This window comes from Monodelphis domestica, chromosome 4 (genome assembly GCF_027887165.1).
Source record: "Monodelphis domestica isolate mMonDom1 chromosome 4, mMonDom1.pri, whole genome shotgun sequence".
In the NCBI taxonomy this organism is placed as follows: domain Eukaryota; kingdom Metazoa; phylum Chordata; class Mammalia; order Didelphimorphia; family Didelphidae; genus Monodelphis; species Monodelphis domestica.
Window position 1 is genome coordinate 389,524,451 of NC_077230.1, and position 19,734 is coordinate 389,544,184.

Here is a 19,734-nt window from a genome sequence, read left to right on the forward strand (position 1 = left end):
GCAAACCCCTGCTTGGCATGGGCTTCCCTTGTCCCCACCATCCCTGTGAGATCATGTATTTCTGTTCTTCCATGGAGGAAACAAGCTCAGGTTTCCCAGCCAAGGACCAAGGACAGGAAGTTGGGATTAGGACCCCAGCTCTCCTGGCTCTGGGCCTCAGTGGATGGAGGTTCCAGGGACTTCCTTCTTAGACATGGGTCTGCAGGTCCTCCTAGTGGGAGGTTTGGGCCAAGCTCTCCCTCTTCTGATTTGGAAAAGTCAGACAGTCAGCTAACAAGCATTTATTATGCTCCCAGGCTAATTGGGGAGACAACATGCAGATAGTTCGGTACAAACGAGATATTTCCAGGATAAATGGGGAAGATAACGACCATAGGGAAGGCACTAGCATTAATGCGGCCCGAGAAAGACTTCTTACAGAAGGTGAGGTCTTTGCTGGGAAGGTGAAAGGAAAAAAAGGCCAATTTGATCCTAGACCAGGGGCTCTTAACATGTTTGAAAATATTTGGACAAATGTTATTTCAAAATAGTTGGCTTCCTCTGTGATCCTGGGAATTTTAAATATGGGAGAAAAGAAAGGTTTCATGGGCTTCATTAGACACAGCCCAAGGGGTCCTCAACACAGAAAATGGAAGAAGCCCTGCCCAGGATGATAAGACTTTGAGCCTGGGGACTGTTGAAAATGCCTCTGCGCCACTCCGGAAGCAAGCACTCCGATGTGCTGCGCCTCTCAGACTATGAGAAACAGCAGGGCACAGTGGGATGAGACTCGAATTGGAATCCTGCCTTTGATTCTTACTTCCCGTGTGAACGTGGGCAGGGGAAGCCTAGTCTGTTTCCTCAGCTGTAAATGGAGATAATACTCGTCACACCTACCTCAGAGGGTCTGCAAATTTTCAAAGTGTGCTATATAAATGAATTAGTGTTGTGGGAGGTAATGAAAAATGTGAAGTGGTCCCTGTCTACCCAGTGGTTCGTGTCTTACGACATCTCTATATATGGTCTAATCCAGGATATCTCATACCACTAACACTCAAAGGTTTTTGCACACGAAGGAACCCAACTTCTCCTGGCTTCTCCTCTCAGGGTCCGAGATACCCTGCCTCCCTATGGCTGCTGGCTTCATCCCAGGGGCACCAGGGGCCACTTTCTTCTGTAAAGGCTGCATTTTCCTTCCATACTCCCAACTTTGGTATTTCCTATCACAGACATCTGGAGAAGGCCAGGTACAGGGGGAAGCTAGCAAGGTCAGGAGAGAAGTGCAGGAGAGTAAACTCCATCCCTTCCTCTTTACCTCGTTCCCTTTAAGCCTCCAGGCGTTGGACAGAATGGTTTAGGCTGAAAACCAGAAAGAAGTGGGACTCCACAGCAGAGCCACATTCTTCCCTTTGCCCACAGGGAGAGCACCCACTCCTCTGGCCACACTTTATTCTATATAAAAAGTCACGCATGCCCTGCACCTCTTTCCTGAGAGTCCTGCAAAATCAATTGCTCTTTCCTTACTGAGGGGAGGCAGCAGCTCTGAGAGGCTGGAACAGAGCCAAGTCCGGTGCCTGACCGAGGGGGCTCCTGGGTTGGGCTGTCTGCAGTTAATCGTCATCCTCTGAGTCTTCTGATTCCTTTGAGGAGCTGCTGTCATCGTAGTCCTCCTCCGCATCCTCCCCCAGATGCTCAAACTTCCCTGACTCAGCCTGCCACAGATACTTGATGTTAACTCTGAATTCTGCCATCTCGAACCCAAACAGCTTCTGCAGAAAGGAAAAGTAGATGGATCAGGGCTAGTGGAAAGCCTGGGGGGGAAGGGAGGGGCCCAGGAGGGAAAGGAGGAGGAGGAGGAGGAGGAGGAGGAGGAAGGAGCCCCATTACTCACCAGGACTCGAGCCTGCTCAGGGGTCAGCACATCACCCTCCTTACACACCTGGTAGTCAGAGAGCAGGGTCACAACACCTGTAGAGATGGCAGGCAGGGAGTGAGGGTCCAGTGAAGTGGGCTCTCTGCTCAGCGTCCGAACTGTCTAAGATCCCTGCTGGCCCCAACTGCTTTTCTTGAAGGGTCTTTAGAAGAGGTCGTGGTATAGGCCCTCCTTGAACAAGTGGTGGACTTTCAGAAGACCTCTGCCAATGACTCGCCACCTGACCCTTCCCAGCCTGGGCTATGTGCTTGCTCCTACTGAAGGTGAGAGCTCCAGCTCCACCCACTGCTCCTTATTCTGTCCTGGAGGCCAAACTAAAGGAGTCTAACCTTTCCCTGAAGTGACAGATCTTCCAAAGGCTGAAGATGAGCCCCAGCACAGCCTGTGCTCCAAAGACTTCTCATTTCCAAGTTAGGAGCCACCTCCACGAGGCTGGCATGCTTTCTAGCCCCCGTGCTCTCCTGTCACTCAGTACTACCACTCGAGGCCAGTGGATCAGGAGAGATACCTGCCAGTGAAGGCAAATGGCAGCTTCTCTGACGGGTGATGGAGTTAATCTCTTCCTTTTTTTCATTTTGGCCAATAATGTTTTTCCTTTATCATCATTTCTTTCTTAACATAAACCTTCCCCTTTCTTCCTTACTGGGCCACCCCTTGTGGAAGAGAACAAAAAAGACAGAAGGAGAAGAAAAGGCCATTTAGCCAAAGCAACCATCGTGCCCACTCTGTCTGATGGCTTATGTGATATTCCACACCCACAGGCCACCCCCTCTAAAAAGTCGAGGGCAGAGATAAGGGAAAAGGAACCACCTGTACCAAATATGTAGCAGCTCTTTCTGTAGTCCCAAAGATTTGGAAACTGAGGGGTTGTTCATTACTTGGGGAATGATGAACAGGATGAGTTCAGAAAAACCTAGAAAGACTTATATGAACTGATGCAAAGGGAGGTGGGCAGAACCAAGAAAATACCATATATGGTAACAGAACTATTATATGATGATCAGCTGTGGAGGATGAAACCATTATCAGCAGAGCAAGCTCCCAAGATAATCACCAGGAACCTATGATGAAAAATGCTCTCCACAGACAAAGAAGGAACTGTTGGAGTCTGATCGCAGATGAAGGTATGTCAACCTTCATGTCCTTCACGAGATTTTATTTTATAGGCTTCTATCAGGACATGAGCAACATGGAAATATGTATTATATAAAAGCACTGGTATAATATATAATCAGACTATCTACTTGCCTTGGAGAGGGGAGGGGAGAAAAAGAAAGGGAGGGGAGGGAGGGAGAAACCAAAAACTACATGTAACTGAAAAAAATAAACTAAAATAAAAAATTTTTAAATGGTGTAATGAAAAAAAAAAAAGATGAGAGGGAGGTTTAGGCCAAGTTCTTAACACCCGCCTAACCCAGCGTCCTTTACCTTTCTTGAGGGCTGTGGGCAGACCAAGCTGCCTTAGCTGAGGCTCCATAGAGTGGGGGAACTGCTCCAGGGGCCCTGCGTCCAGGCTGACAGTGAAAGTCGCTTTGTTACCAGCTCGGGCGTAATCCATTTCTGTATACTTACTGAACCACCTGGGATACAAAGAGTGGGGGTGGGGGAGAAATCACTGACTGCCCCTGCCACACAATGAGGGGCTCTCATGAGCCAGATGTCACTGCCTTGTCTTTGTATCACACATTCATGGATCTGGAGCTTGTGGGCCTGCAGCAGTCATCTCATCTATTTTGTTCATTTTACATCTGAGGCCCAGAAAGACTGGGTGTCAGACACAGTGTCAGAGATAGAATTTGAACCAGGCTACAAGGCCACTTTTGGAACCTAGTACAGGCTTTGGGTTCAGATCCCACCTTGTATGCATTGATATAATTGTACTTGGGCAAGTAATTCCCCTTCTGGGGCCTCAGTTTCTTCATCTATACAATGGGTGGGACTGGACTAGAAGGACTCTGAGGCCACCTCCAGCTCTAGAGCTATGATCTCATGACCTTCTTAAATAGAAGAGCTGCCTAATAAATGAAGCTAGAACTTTCTGACTTTGGGCTTGATACTATTTCTGTTGTCTGAGGTAGTTGGGGAGCTCAGTGGACAGTGATGGAGAAGCCATGAATTTAAATCCAGCCTCAGACACTTTCTGGTTGGATGATCCTGGCTGAGAGGTGATCAAAAGTGATGGCACTGCACCCCCATGCTGCTCAGTACCACTTTCCCAGCTTAGTCTGGGCATTATTAGGATAGGAATTTGGTCAGGCTGTTGCAAAACGTTCTTTCTCTAGCACGGTATCTACGTTCTTTCTCTAGCACGGTATCTACGGATGAAGGAGCCTGGGCTGGGACCATCCTGTGACATACTGATTTTTCAGCTCAGTCCTTCTGACCTCAGTTCTATCAGAATGAAACTCTACCCCTGAAGGACCCACAGGAAGGGGCTGGTCTTCTGCCTTGCACCCAGCCAGCATTTATTTACTAAACATGAAGAGGGGCAGGGATCCTGGAAATCCTCCCAGCACCACCACGTCTCTGGGCCTGAGCTGTGAGCTTGCAGCCCTCTGGCCAGAGACAGGAACAGATGCCACCAGACACAGTCCTTCAGATGCCATGTCTGCTTCTCTCTTCAATCAAAAACCCTCCCTGTCCCTAATTCTGACTCCTTTTGCAGTCTTAAAACTTACTCATTTACTTCCTTCTTCGTTCTATTGGTGAACAAGAGACCGACCTCACCCCTCAGCTTCTTGCTGACCTTCAAGAAACAAAAAAAGTCTAAAGTCAAAAGAAAGCTCCCAGGAGCAGAAACTGGGGACTCATTCCCTCCACCTTGGGGCAGAAATCCCCTCTACACCATTCCTGAAGGAGTTTCTCCAGCCTGCTTGGACTGGGGACAAGGAACTCATTTCTTAGCAAGGCAATCCATGTCATTACTAGGTGGCTCTGGGACTTTCCGCATAATGAGTCCCCCAAACCTGATCCTGTCATGGCCCTGCTGAGAAGCCATTCAGTGCCTTACGTTTTCCTCTATCAGTCAAGGCATTTTAATTACTTTTGTACACAAAAGAATCATTAGCTCTTAGGCAGACAGGTAAAAAGGTTCCACAGTCATACTCTCCCACCAAAGTGGATGAGGGTACATCTGACCAATTTAAATCTAAAGATTGGGTTAAGGCAATAAAGTTTGAACTGGGAAGTGTATAGAGCTAAAAAATGCAAGGGGGAAGGAAGGAAAAGGTAAAGTCAGATGGATGAGGGCCAGACATCAGAGGATCAAAGACGCTCAGAGACATCAAATTAAGGAGGTGCTTTCATTGGTCCTGCCCAGGGGCAAACGGCCTTCTTTTCCTCATTTCCCCACAATTTCTTATGTTAGCAATACCCAATCCACCTGCCAAATTTGCAGTGAGGTCATTCCCATTAGCATTGGGATCCTTGATCAGACACCTATGAGCATGCTTTTAAAAAACAAAACAACAAACCAGACCCGTATTTTGATCACTGTAGTTCAATAGAATTAATTTCTTTTGTAATCTTTTAAAAATAAATTAAAAAATTCTTAGATGGAAGGGATCCAGGGGCCTTGCCAAAGGATGATCCACAGAACATCAAAAACAGACAGGATGGGGTGGGGGAAGATGCTCCATACCACACTGATGCTATTTCTATTCTGTATTGCTCCTAAGGGCAGAAAAATGAAAGCTTCTCTGACTGAAGAGAAAGGGGTGAATGACTGGGGAGGAGGAGGTGTTCTGTGGCTATGGAGAAGGGAGTACTGGGCCTCCCAGATGCTTAGACCCAGGCCCCAGAAGCCTAAGAGCTTGAAGAAGCCAGGACTCACTCTTTCCTAGTGTCTGTAGCTGTCCTGGTTAAAGGAGGTCAGCTGTACTGGGATCACTCCTCTTGAAGAACCAAGAGCAGGGACCTACCTGGTGTAGGTTGTCTTTATACTCATCAGTAGGACCTCGGCCCAAAGCCACCATCATGACCTTGTTCTTGCCAAAGAAAATCCTGAAGACAAAGATAATGGGATTATCAAGAAGGCATCTTGTCTGGGCCTTGTAGGAAAATTCTGCAAGGTGGTAGAAGATATCAGGACTCAAGTACTAGGAAACATGTCATCATTGTATGCCTATCAGCAGGTCCCTCCACCTACATTTCTCCAGTTTTAAAATGGGGGCAGTCCTTAACCTGGCTATACTATGGGAAGCCGTAACAAAAGCACTTTGTAAGCTTTGAGGCATTACAACAATGGAAATTAGATGCCCCTAGCCTGGGAAATATTCACAATGGACTTCACAGACCCAAAGGGGATGGAAAAAATTCTGAAGACCTTCAGAGTCTTAAGGAATCGGCCTGGAATTGGACTGTACCAAACTTCAATTTATTTCCTTTTCTAAAAATTAATTAATTTTAGAATAAATTACTTGTACCTTCTTAGAATCAATACTGTGCATTGGTTCCAAGGTAGAAGAGTGGAAAGGGCTAGGCAATGGGGGCTAAGTGACTTGCCCAGGGTCACACAGCTAGGAAGTGTCTGAGGTCATATTTGAAATCAGGGTCTCCCATCTCTAGGCTTGGCTCTCAATCCACTGAGTCACCTAGCAGCCCCCCTTTAATTCATTAAAAAAAAAAATTGGGTCAAAGGCTGTGCATGTTGCTTACTCTTTGGGTATTATTCCCAATCTTTCCAGAACAGTTGTACCAGTTCACCAATCCTTGAATGCCAAATCAACGTGCCTGTTTTTCTGACAACCCTTCCAATATCTGTCCTTGTCCTCTTTGGTCATCTGCCATTCTGATGGATGTGCGCTAGAACCTCAAAAGTTATTTTCTCTATATTAACAACTTAGAGCATTTTTTTCATGTGCTTGTCAATAGCTTGGATCTTTATCCATCAAAAACTGCTGGTTCATAAGTAAATTGTATCACCTTGATGTGAGAGGCAGTGGATACAGAATGCTAGACTTGAATTCCAGTCCCACATCTTATCCTAGTGGTGCAACCTGGATCAACTTTATAGATCTTACAGTGCTTTGTAAATGCTGGTTTCCAAAAAATTTCTGCCGAATTCTAAGTTCTTACAAGCAGATTCTGTTTTGAAGTATACCCTTGTATCCCCAGCCCTGGATATGAACAGCTCTCCCTCAGACCCCCTCCTTACCGGCTGTGCTTCCAAGCGCTTCTGATATCCTTCAGTTTGCTGTTCCTCATGTTTGCCACGGAGAAGATGAAAAGGTATTTGTATGTATCCACACATTTTCGAAGCTGTGGGAAGATTCAAGGGGCCCAGGGGTTAGGCAACTCAATCCTTCCCCATCACTTTCTTCCTGCAATTGCTAAGTCCCTGAGCCTGTAATAATATGCACCATAGTTATCTCCTTGTGTCTTAACCTTAACCCCTATTAGACCATAGACCATGAAGGGAGGGGTCAGAGCTTATCCAAAGCTTATACCACAGTGCTGTGTACGTAGCAGGCACATAATAAATATCTGTTGAATTTTCAACATTTTAGGAAACGATTAGGCTGGGACTTCTACTTGGCCCAGCTCCCTAGAGCAGAATCCCTATTTCTATGGAGGGTATCACCATCCTTCCAATTTCTTAGATTTGCAACTTGAGTCACAGTACACTCTTCCCTCTTTTCCACTCCTCATCAGCAGGTCTTGTTGATTCTATAAGCACTGTCATTTCTCACTTCCATAGCTTTGTATTTGCTGTGCTACCCATCTGAAATTCCTTCCTTCTTTAGTTCTTTCCCACAGAATCCTTAGTTTCTTTCAAATATCCACTCAAGTGATGCTTTCTTCCCTTTTCCTCAGTTCTTAGTGGTCTTTCTCACCTCATACAGAAATCTCCCATCCCCTAGGGGGCCATCCAGACTCTGTCTGAATCTTTTTATTAACAGGGCTCACCAATTTTCTTGTCTCGGCCACTCTAATTGTGATAAAGTTCTTGTTTCTTTTAAGGCTAAATCTACCTCTTGGCAACTTCTATCCACTGTGGTCAGGAGAACTGAAAGTTTTGAGATTCTTTAACTGTTTGAAGAAGTTGAGTTTCCCTGACCCACAGCTCTGCCCCCAATTTTCTCAAATAGTTGGCTTTTTGTCCAGGGAGGGATAGAAAATAATTATAAGATGTTCCTCTTACCTCTTCTATCAGGTTTTGTTTGAGTTCTAAGCCTTTCTTGGCAGTCTTCGTTAAGGAAACTGGGACAAAGAAGAGTACATGTGTTAAGTTTTGATGGGTTCCAGGTAATTGAATAGACACAGCAGTGACCAGGCAGGTCAAGGTTAACTGTCCCACACCAAAACTGGGGACAGATGCCTTTCAGGGGATGTCACACTGTTTTATTCAGCCCAACATGGAGATTTCAAATTCCAAAGTGTCAGTGTCTATAGACCCCTTGGTAGCTCACCTTCCTTGTGCCTAAACCTTTCCAGTGACTAGATCTACTGGAACAAAGTTTGGATTTAATATAGCAGTCTCCACTATATATATATATATATATATATATATATATATATATATATATATATATATATATATATATATATATATATATATATAGTGGAGACTGCTAAGTGGCTCAGTGGATTGAGAGCCAGGCCTAGAAATAAGAGATCTGGGTTCAAATTCTCACACTTCCTGGCTATGTGACCATAGGCAAGTTACTTAAACTCCATTGCCCAGCCCGTATTCCTTTCCTGCCTTGGAACCAATATGCTGTATGGAGTCTAACACAGAAGGTAAGTTCTTTTTTTTTTTAATTTTTTAAAGAAAGATGTTATGGGGGCAGCTGGGTGGCTCTGTGGATTGAGATCCTAGAAATGGGAGTTCCTGGGTACAAATCTGGCCTCAGATACTTCGTAGCTGTGTGACCCTGGGCAAGTCATTTAACCCCCATTGCCTAGCCCTTACCACTCTTCTGCCTTGGAGCCAATACACAGTATTGACTCCAAGATGGAAAGTAAGGGTTAAAAAAAATGCTGCATTGGGGAAGTAAGTACAAAAAATTGTGCTTGGAAATCATGAGAAGTAGGTTCAAAACTCAGCTCTACTACTGATCTGCTGCATAAGTAATTTTGGGTGGAGAAGTAATCACTACAAATAATACTGAAATGGACCTTAAAAACTACATGCCAATTACTTCATGTTACAGAAAAGCAAACTAAGCAACAGAAAGGAAAAGTTCCCTGGAATAGCTGATGCTGGAACCCAGACTCTGACTCCAATCTGAAATGTTTGTTTAGTACAGCTTGGTATACAGTAAGGAAACAAATGCTTGTTGATCTCCCTGTACTACATATACTCTTTGTCCCTGGGGTCTCTTCCCTGGGTGCTAGGAGGGCAGTACTGTAGGGTAAAATGATGGCCAGTACTGGAAGGTTTGTCAAGTCCTCTACTCCATCCCCGTTTGGGTTGCCCCAGGAGGTAGGGTGACAAGATTTTTTGTTAATAGAATTGAGGCAATCAAGTGGTCTGGGAACAGGAAGACCTGGGTTCAAATCCAGCCTGACATTAGCTGTGTGACCCTAGACAAGTCACTTCACCCTGTGGGCCTCAGTTTTCCTGTCTATCAAACGGGGATAATAGCCCCCATTTTCCGGAGTTGTTTCTAGGATGAAGAAAGATAAACACTGCAAATCGCTCAATACGACTCCCGGCGCACAGTCCATGCGGCCTCAGGGTGCTCTCTAATGTGTGACCCTGGACGAACTGCTGACTGGTCATCACCAAGACCCCCATTTTCATCCATAAAGTTGGAGGAAGGGAATGCCCTGCCTCTCTCCGAGCCCCAGTTTCTACATCTGTTAAGGTAGGAGCAATGATCGTAGCGCCAGAGAAATCTGCGAAGGGTCCGAGCTGCTCGGAGACGGGGTCGGGGTATTTGGCTCCCTAGGAGCCGCCCAAAGGCTCGCCACAGCGGCCCCCGCTTCCCGGGCCGGGTCGGATGCCCTCAGCACTCACCCTTCTTGTCACGTTTGGACTTAGGCATGATGCTCCCAACACGTGCGGCTGCCGGCAGTGCCTACGAGGACCCCGGCGCCGCGAGGGTTCCTGGGATGCGGCCGACTCAAGGCGCCTCTGGCGAGTGCCTGATCCTAGCTTCCGTCGTTTCTGCGCCCTACCTCCACGCCCAGCTCCGGCGCCCGCGCCTGCGCCTCCCCCCTCCGTGATTCTACTGGGCCGGAAGCGCTGTGCATGCCGGGCCGGCGGCGGTCGGGAGCCGCTGCCGGTTTCCCCATCATGGCGGCGGCGCTGGCCGCTCGGTTGTGGCTCTGGGCCGCACTCCTGGTCCTAGCGGCGGCAGTGTACGAGGACCAAGTGGGCAAATTTGACTGGTGCGTACATCGGGTGAAGGCATCTCACTGGGCTTGGAGGAGTCTGGTAGGGTGAACACGGCTTGGCTTCCAGGTCCCATAACCTCAGGGTCAGAGGTCACCATCCGGGTATTGCTCTGTCTGCCTGAGTTATGTCACTTGGGGGTCAGGGGTCACCGACCTTCAGTGATTTCTCTCCAGCTTCCAGCCCTCGTCTCTCAGTCCCCCTGGGGAGACCTGGTACCGAGTGGGTGGCAGGCGTGGGGTTACTCGTGGAGCTACGCGTGGGTCTGGGAAGGCCAGGCTCCTGTGGGAAATGAGGCACAAGATGAACTTGGAAGTGGAAGGGAGCTCAGAGACCTCGGAGCCCAAGCCCCTCATTTTACAGATGAGGAAACAGGCCCAGATAACCTAAGTGGTGTGACCAGGATCACAGGAATGGTCGAGGTGGGATTTGAACCCATATTCCTTGACGCAAAACCACTTCTTTTATTTTTTTCTGTTTGAAACTCACAGCTTTCCCTGTCTCGTTTTGATCTAAATTCTTCCCTTATCCATAAGTCTGACAGGTAAACTATTTTGTGCTCCCCTCATTTGTTAAAGGTATCCCCTTTATTTTAAATCAGGTATCCATTATGATTTGACCTTGGTATATGGAGTAAAATGATGGTCTATACCTTATTTCTGCCATGCTGTTTTCCAGTTTTCTCAGCAGTTTTTGTCAAATAGGGAATTCTTGAAAAGGCTTGGATCTTTGGGTTTCTCGAACACTAGATTACTATGGTCATTTACCATTGCATGTTGACTGTCTAATCCATACATTGGTCCACTACTCTATTTCTTAATACCAGATTGTTTGGATGGTTGCCACTTTATAATATAGTTTGAGATCTGGTACAGCCAAGCCACCTTCATTTTTTTTTTCACAAATTCCCTTAATATTTTAGGTCTTTTTAGATTTAGTTTTTTAGATGAATTTTGTCATTGATCATACAACTTTCCCACTTTGGTTTTCCAAGTTCATCCCCCTAGCTCTGACTTTCTGGACTCTAAATTTCCACCCACCTCTGACCCTCTAGGTTCAAATTTCCCTTTCAGTTCTGACATTCTTCATTCTTAAATTGTTTTTTAGCCCTGATGTTTCTAGGACCTGATTTCCATCCAGTATTCTGTTCTAAATGAAATTCTGTTTTAAGACCCTTCTAGTTCTGACAATCTTTTTTTTTTTTAAAGGAAGCTAGGAGTTCTAGAGAAAAAGCTTTTGACAAAATAAAACATTTCTATTAAAAACACTAGAAAGCATAGGAGTAAATGGTAAGTAGTATATCTAAAGGGATTTATAGGGTGTTCAGGGAGGACTAGTATTTCTGGTGTGAGGGCTTGCCCAAGCCTTTCTGAGGGCTCTGGTGTCTATGTTTTGCCTGTGGTCCCAAGAAGCTGTAGCTTATGTAGCCACCTCTCTCCAGTGAAACTTTCTCAGCAGATGGGCTAAACCAGTTTGAGGGTAACCAACAGACCTCAAACCCACTGGTGAATGGGGGTGGGGGGGAGGTGTCTAGCCCAAGCATATGAAAACTTCTAGCAGAAGGGGCATATGAGAACAATTTATTTTAATGGCCATGAGAGTGGCTGAAACAAATGCTGTAGCGTGTTTAGAGCTTAGTCAGACATCAAAGATGCCAAGGTCATCCACGGCATCCTGGGCCATCACCAGTTTAACTGACTTTTTGTCTTGCCAAAAATCTTGTCAGACGACTCTGGAAGAGAGTAAGAGGCTGATGACTTGGTATAACTTTGTCTCACTTAAACTCAATTTGCACACCAGTCAAGGCATCCTAAGATGTTATTGTTCCTCTTATAAACAACAACAGTATATCTAAAACAGTAAGAATTATCTGTAATAGCTAGAAACCTTTCCAGTAAGATCAGAAACGAAGCAAGAATGTCCATTATCACCATTCTTATTCAATATTGTGCTAGAAATGCTAGCTATAGTAATAAGAGAAGGAAAAGAAATTAAAGGAATTAGAATAGGCAATGAGGAAACAAAATTCTTACTTTTTGCAGATGATATAATGGTATAGTTGGAAAATCAGCTAAAAAAACTAACTGAAATAATTAACAACTTTAGTAAAGATGCAAGATATAAAATAAACCCAATAAATCATCTGCATTTCTATATTTTCCCAATAAAGTCTAGCTGCAAGAGATAGAAAAGAAAAATTCCACTTAAAATAACTCTAGGCAATATAAAATACTTTGGAATATACTTGCCAAGATTAACCCAGGAAGTATATGAACACAATTATAAAACACTTTTCACACAAAAAAGTCAGATCCAGACAATTGGAAAAATATTAATTGCTTATGAGTAGGTCAAAGCAACAAAAATGACAATTCTGCCTGAATTAATTTACTCGTTTAGTGCCCTATCAGTCAGACCAACAAATATTTATAGAACTGAGTTCCTTTACATGGATTCTTATTTTTTCCTGTGTTTCCATTAAAGTCCTTGCTCAACTGCTTCATCATGGCATTGAGGTGACTGGATTATCATGGTTTTTCCAGCAGAGTGTGAGCTCTGACAGGCCCTTTCAAACTAGACATCCTTCACTCATTTGCCCTTTGACAGATCATATGGGCAGCTTTGTTTAGCTCATTACCAGGTTGGCCACATGTGGGTTGATGAATTTTTTGGCCACAGCAACTCCTGAACCATTTACTAAGTTTAGGGTTTGTGACCTGTAATCTCAGAGAGAGTCAACAAAATCACAAATCATTGAAGTATAAGAACTATATAATATTTTTATGCTGCAGCAAAAAGAGATAATTCTCCCCATGTTTTAAGTAGAAAAACTGAGGCCCAAGGAAAAATAGGGTATAGTGAGAAAAGGGCTGGACTTGGTGACAGAAGAGACCTTATTTTCTACTTTTTGACACTTATTAGTTGGTGAGCAAATCAAGTGAACTATCTTTCTTAGTCTCAGTTTCCTTATCTATAAAATGAGGATAATATCTTCTTATGGGATAATTGTGAGAGTCAGATGAGATGATGAAACTAAATGAGATACAGTGCTTTGTAAACTTTAAAGTTACATGTAAATAGCTATTATTACCATTCATTTCATCCTTCTCATTCTTTCTGAATAGGTTCAGATAGGGTAGTTCCAAGAAAAAGTTGCTAATCTATTATTGCTATTTTATTTTTAATGTTTTTGGATTTATCCAGGTTGATAAAATTATTTTTAAAAAATTGAAGACAAATCCACTTATCTTTATAGACTCATTGAAAACATCTTTGGAACATCTTTGGGCCAGATGGGATGATGGGATGATATCTATCTCATCCTCTTCTCATGTGGTTAGAATTTTTCTCATAAGGTCTTGATACTTTGAAATTTTTTCATTCCATGTAATTTGGAGATGTGAGTGTTCAGCATGACAAAAGGTATTGAAAAATAATCTTAGATTTTTATGGATTAGCATTTTGTCTGGATGTTTTATAGGCAACATTTCTGTCTGTAATGATGTCTTTCTTCCAGCATAGTCTATTTGTCTAATTCTCAAGGATGTTTCAGGGCTCATATTTCTATTATGGAGAATTTGTCATTTCTGGTGAGAAGTCTGGTCACCTGATCATATCTTGCTAAGTATTTAGCAGTTCCTACATTTATGCAGCCTGTAGTGATATGTTGCAGTTTCCACTACTTCACTGTATAATCTACATCACTGTCCAAGTCTAGCTCCCTTAATGTGACCTAATCACAATCTCTAAAACAAATCCTCCATTTCTATGAACAGACATGATTGTTTTTGCTATTTATGCGTCCCCAGTACCTAGCACAGTTCCTCATACACAGTAAGCAAGAGTTTCTGTTTTATTTTCTGAGTTCTATTTTGGATATTCATTTTTTATTTTCTCTAATCAAATAAGGTAGTCTTCAGAGTTTCTGTTGTATGAAGTGACTAGGAATTGATATAATCTCCTATTATTTTACCTCAATAATTTTCTCAAGCTACAGCCACCATAGTAGTTTTTGATAACTGACCTTAGGAGGTATTTCTAGTGAGTGCCACCTTTCTTCCTTTGCTCCTTACTGTGGCAAAACAGCTGCAGCATGTACTATGTATACAAGTCCTTAATTGTTTTTACATTCTTGGTCAAATAGCATAGACGAATGCATTTTTTGTCATGGCAATAGCAGAATTAGGCTTTTTTGAGTTACTATTGGTCTGATATTTGTATTGGTTCCCTGACAAATAGGGCTTTAAAAATTCCATTCTAAGTATGCCTACCTTCCTTTCAAAATCATTTGAGATAACAGCATTATTATTTCCATCTTTTCATTATCTGGCAGCAGTTCTCAAATTTATATTAAATGAAAAGTTTTTCTTTATATTTAAGTACATCCTCAACATCTGCTCTTATTTAGTCTGGGTCTAGAGATGAAGCTATTTCTTATGATTTTGTTATGGTATAGTATTGACAAATAATATGAACATTCATATCTTGAATCCATTTCATGCACATTTGTAGTTTGTGTTTTTGTGGTTATTACATGTACTGAAATAATTCTAGCTATTGGGGTATTGGTATTTTGGATTTGTCCTTATCTTGGGCCACTTATTTCATTAGATCAAATCGAGAGTTTGAGAGTTTGAGGTAGGGCCACCCTGTGACCCTGTTGTTTTTCGATTGCTTAGATTCATAGTGTCAGTTACATTTAATTGACCAGAGTGCTGACCCAATCAGTATTATTATCAGAACCCAATTGGCTGTCATTTCAGGTTTCTTGCCAGGCCTTCATAATTATGGTGTGGTTTCAGGGCACATGGAAGTACTCATCGTGGATGACATGACTATCTCAGGAGAGACTTGGGCTGAATATATAGTTCAAATAGTCATCTGATTGGAGCTAGTAATTGAGTCTATGGGCACTAATAAGTATATGTTATGATATAGGGACAATGGTATAAATTTTGCTTTCTCAATCCAGCTGATCTTCTATGGGCTAGAAGAGAAGTCAGTAATAGCTATAGTCTATTATTGTTGACTTCATCAAGGGGTTTGCTTATTTTGCTTGACTGTTCATCCTTGTTACAAAGGAGGGCTTCTATTTATAGGAGAGAGTAGGATAACAAGAGAGAGATAAACTTTTTTTTAAAAGAAAAGAACATCAATAAAACAATAAAACCCACAGGAGAAAACAATAAGAAATTTAGAAAGGGACATCAAATGTTGTTCCTATGTTCTATTGAATATGCTTTTCTAAAAACTTAACAAGTTCGCAATTTCATATGCTATCATTTTTTTTGTCCTTTATATATTGGAGTGTCTATGTTGGTAATTGTTAAATTTATAACAAAAAAGAAAATATTTTAGGATGATATCATCAACGCTTCTTGAGGGTCTTTGAATAGGTATCTGGGATTTTGGGGCAATTTCTCCTCTTTCCCTCAAATTGAGTGACAACAAGAGGAATTATTAGATTATTGACTCATCAAGGGCAAAATGTATATCTTTAATATTATCCAGCCTAGATAATTTTGTGCACAGATATCTCTTAGTGAGATGGCAGTACCTTTTTCCTAATGCTGTATTATGCTGTCAATTTCTATATAGTATTTTTGGGATTCTTATTTATATAAGTTATTCCCTTGAATCAAAGGAAAAATTATTAAATTATTTTTGTTAAAGGGCATACTAATAATTATTTAAGTTAATAATAATGTTTTATTGTTTATAAGGCACTTTCTTTGCAGAAATCATAGTGTAAATATCATGCCCATTTTATAGATAAGGAGACATTCAGAGATCTAAGGTACCCTACAAATATTCACATAGCTAGTAAGTGAACAGAGCCAGGGCTCCCCATTCCAGTATTCTTTTCATGACACTATACTTCTTTTATCACTCATATGTAACAGTTAAATTTCATTTCTCTACTAAAAGTATTATATTTTTAGAGGTTTATTAAAGATTATTAGAAATCAAAGATACAAATCAAAAAGCCATGTTTCTAGGGCTGATAAGCCCATTCAATTTCACTTACTCTACAGCTTGAGGTGTGCTTACAAGCAGAAGCTGAGAGATGTAAGATTAAAATTTAGGGGAGACTGGGGAGACTGAGGCATCTGAGGCAGGTAGAAATTAGTTTCTCTCTGCAAGGAGTATTATATTTTTTTAGAGGTTTATTGAAGATTAAGGATTAAAGAAAATACAGGGTAAGAAACACGTGTCCAGGTCATAGAGTGGCCTAGACACAACCTCACCTACATTATGAAAAAAAGCCAGGCCTGCCCCAAAATGGAAGTACAAGAGCGAGGAAAAAAGCACTCAAAAGCCTTTGAATCAGCTTAAATACCTTCTTGATCTTGGCCCAGGTGAGATTACAAGGCATTCTGGGGAAGTGGAGCAAAGGCTTGTGGGGATTGTAGTCCTGTATTCGAGTATTTTTTACAGAGACCAAGTAGATGGTACAGTCAGTTTAAATACAAATTGTGTTCTCGGCCCAGGTGGGGATCTCAGGTGAGATTATTGGGAATTCTGGGAAATGCCAAGGACTTCTGGGGATTGAAGTCTAGGCTTCAAATCTCCATTTTTATATTCCCCCTTTTATTATTATTAGGAAAAGTTTCCCCAAAAAGGATCATGAAAACATAATCAACTTAAAGATCACAATAATTTGAGGATAGGAGGAAAAAGAACAAAACCAATAATTGCTAGACCCATTGACAAAAAACCAGTTAGGAGGCATTCCCCTTTGGCATGAAAGTATAGATACAAATAAATGTTCAATCAACCACACCCAAAGTTTCATTCTTGATCTTCTCGTGCAGCTTGTGGTCTGGAGGCATCTTCATGGCATCTTCTCCAAACAGTTCAGTTTTTGGATTCGGAGAGGTAGCATGTTTCTTAACCTAAAATTCTTCTCAAAAGGAATTTAAACTTTGCAATTTAAAAATAATAATATTTTTACATTCCCCCCTTGAAGAGGGTGATTGAAAAACACAGGGATCATTTAGGGATACTTGGCTGAGTTATGAGGTATATGAATCAATTGTCAAGAGAAATTAAAAAGATATCAGAAAAATCCAAATAAAAATAATTTCTGGATGAAAATATAGACTATCAAAGTCTTATGTGTAAAAATTCCAAGAACAGGAAAAATAAATCTATAACAGGTCCTTGAATTAGGGCCCAATTAAAATGATATAAGCAAGTAAGTATTTACCCAATCAGTAGCCAGGGCTACAGAAAGTTTGCCACACTATGAAAGACAGAAAAAGGACTAGATTTTAGGAGCCAAGTTTTTGGGATACTCGTCTGTATTTTCACAAAGAATGTGGATACAAGGAAGGCCTACGTCTTAACATGTGTTAAGCGTCACAACCTTGAGCCTTCATACTAGGTTCAAGTCCTTTGTATTGGCTTAGAAGTACATCAATTCTTCCTGGATTGGCTTCTTTGGCCCTGTGCAATGACTCTTTTGTATATCTTGTCCTGGAATCAGATAGACTCATTAAGCAAAATCCCATAATTTTTTTTTAATAATTACTGGCATCATTTTGATAGTCTCAAGCTTTTGTGGCATGCATTGACATTATAGCAAATGTATTTTAAACTTATATTACTGCAAAATCAAAAAAAGTTAAAGAAAATCTTAACACTGGTGACATGTGCTTCAAATAAAAAAGGAGAGAAAAAACTGAAATAGTATATTGCACATGCAAGAAAAATATAATAAAAGAGTTTTAAAAATAAAAATATAGCTTATAATAATTGACATACTGTGTCAGCTAAGAAAATATAGAATACATGGCTTTCTCACCAAAAAGGAGATCCATTTCCTCTTCATATCTGGCCAGGATCCACTGTGAGTACAAGCAAATGAATTTTACAAGGCAACAGTTTTTTTTTTTTTAATGAAGAACAGTAGTACAAATACGTAGGTATCAATATCCCCAAAATTCTCAATAGTCTAGTTAATTACAATAACAAACAAACCCACTATTATATTCCACATGAGTTGCTGTATGGCATTTTTAAAAGCCTATGAACTGATGAATATTTGTCACAATTTTTACAAACATAGCAAATCTTTCAACCTTGGTAAACATATTTTTAAACAAAGTAAAACTTATTTTGGGTTTTGAACATCATCAAGAATTCTAGATATTATTCTGGTGGAAGTAAAGTGAGCTGAAGAATTATAAATGAGAGATGATCCCCTTTTGGGAGTGCTCCAGGGGTACTATATGCCCTGGTATTAACTTCCCAGCTTCTGTTCACAGCAAAAACATTGGTTTTGCTGTCTCTCTCTCTCTCCTCTATTTCCCCCTAATCTGTAACTATTGTAGTTTTCCTCTTAGAGGGTAAAATTTTGTATACACCTGCAGTTAGAAATTTTTGGGGTGCAGGACGATCATGTTTAGTGATCAATTGGGGAGACTAGTCCCCCAATCATCATCAGGGGGATTGTGAATTTTAAATTTCCTCCATCTTGCTTGGTCTAGCACCCAGGAATGTGCACACCCACACTACATGGGCATGTGCTAGCTAATGGCAAATCAGAAACAACTAACTGCCCCCCTGGGCTGTCCTAAGCCAAGCTTGAGCCACCATTGGCCCATGTGAGATGCAGGAAGTGAGGTAGAGAACAGCCTCTGGTGTTCTCGTGACTTCCTGTGGAGAGGGCTAGAGGCCAGTTTTATCCTGGAGCTCGAGCTTGGAGGAGCCAGGTAGACAGCTTCTCTTCAGATTGGTCACATGAGTGATATGGACTGACTCCCTTCTCTGCCTTGGCTCTCCAAGGCCTTAGACTCCCACCTTGGCTCAACCTGAGCCAGAGAGGTTTTTGAGTTAACCTCCTTTTCCTTCTCTCCCTCTAATAATTTCTTCCTCCTGTTGTAATTAAATCACCATAAAATTCCATTCTGACTTGAGTGTTTCATTTTAGGATTTTACAAGTAAAATCCTTGGTGACCTATAATTATTATACCCAGTTCCAAACCCTAAATTTGAACATAACAGTTTAGTGAGAGTGGGTTTTAGGAATCTCAAATTGGGCCAAAGAATTGCAGGGAGTTGAATTTTTCCCTTGAATCTCAGGTGAGATAAAAGTATTAGTGCACTCAAAAGATATCCTTTTAAAGTAGTCATGCTTGTAACTTCCTGTTTGGAAAAGTTTCTTCCTTCTCCTCTTTCTACCCCCTTGTGCCCCCTGCCCCTTGCCTTGTGGAGGCTAATTGTAGCCTAAGGAAAAATCACCCCCATTTTTACCAGCTGGTTTTTGATCCTGAAGAAATTGGGTCTGCTCTCTGTAGCCTTCTGGCGATCTTTGATCTGGGTTGGAGGCCAGAGTTGCTGGGGCCTGGGATCAGCTGGGCCGGGGGGGGGGGGGGGGGGGGAGGGGGAGGGAGGGGGGAGGGGAGAGAGGAAGAGAGAGAGAGAGAGAGAGAGAGAGAGAGAGAGAGAGAGAGAGAGAGAGAGAGAGAGAGAGAGA

At 42.1% G+C, this 19,734-nt stretch overlaps 2 protein-coding genes across 3 annotated transcripts in view; one reads left to right on the top strand and one right to left on the bottom strand.

Annotated features, from left to right (window-relative positions):
• Nucleotides 1-265: 265 nt before the first annotated feature.
• Nucleotides 266-10,014, bottom strand: MRTO4 (MRT4 homolog, ribosome maturation factor). The gene is made up of 8 exons (XM_001377901.5): nucleotides 9,876-10,014; nucleotides 8,055-8,113; nucleotides 7,068-7,171; nucleotides 5,833-5,914; nucleotides 4,591-4,658; nucleotides 3,341-3,492; nucleotides 1,871-1,947; nucleotides 266-1,748 (listed from the first exon to the last, which is right to left on the bottom strand). The coding sequence occupies exons 1-8, from the start codon at nucleotides 9,901-9,903 to the stop codon at nucleotides 1,590-1,592; spliced, it is 729 nt and encodes a 242-aa protein (XP_001377938.2). The 5' UTR covers nucleotides 9,904-10,014; the 3' UTR covers nucleotides 266-1,589.
• Nucleotides 10,015-10,109: 95 nt separating this feature from the next.
• EMC1 (ER membrane protein complex subunit 1) overlaps nucleotides 10,110-19,734 on the top strand; it is a 39,825-nt gene continuing 30,200 nt past the window's right edge. For both annotated transcript variants that reach the window (XM_001366661.3, XM_007491282.2), the window contains exon 1: nucleotides 10,110-10,249. In XM_001366661.3, coding sequence (XP_001366698.2) covers nucleotides 10,110-10,249 — 140 coding nt within the window. The remainder of the gene's footprint in view (nucleotides 10,250-19,734) is intronic.

Excerpts from the sequence above, each read along its gene's own strand:
- MRTO4 (XM_001377901.5), bottom strand. The coding sequence starts at position 9,903 with ATGCCTAAGTCCAAACGTGACAAGAAGG. Across the intron at positions 1,948-3,340 it reads GCCCACAGCCCTCAAGAAAG|GTGTTGTGACCCTGCTCTCT; the intron begins GTAAAGGACGCT and ends CCATCTCTACAG. Across the intron at positions 1,749-1,870 it reads CTGAGCAGGCTCGAGTCCTG|AAGCTGTTTGGGTTCGAGAT; the intron begins GTGAGTAATGGG and ends TCCTTTCTGCAG.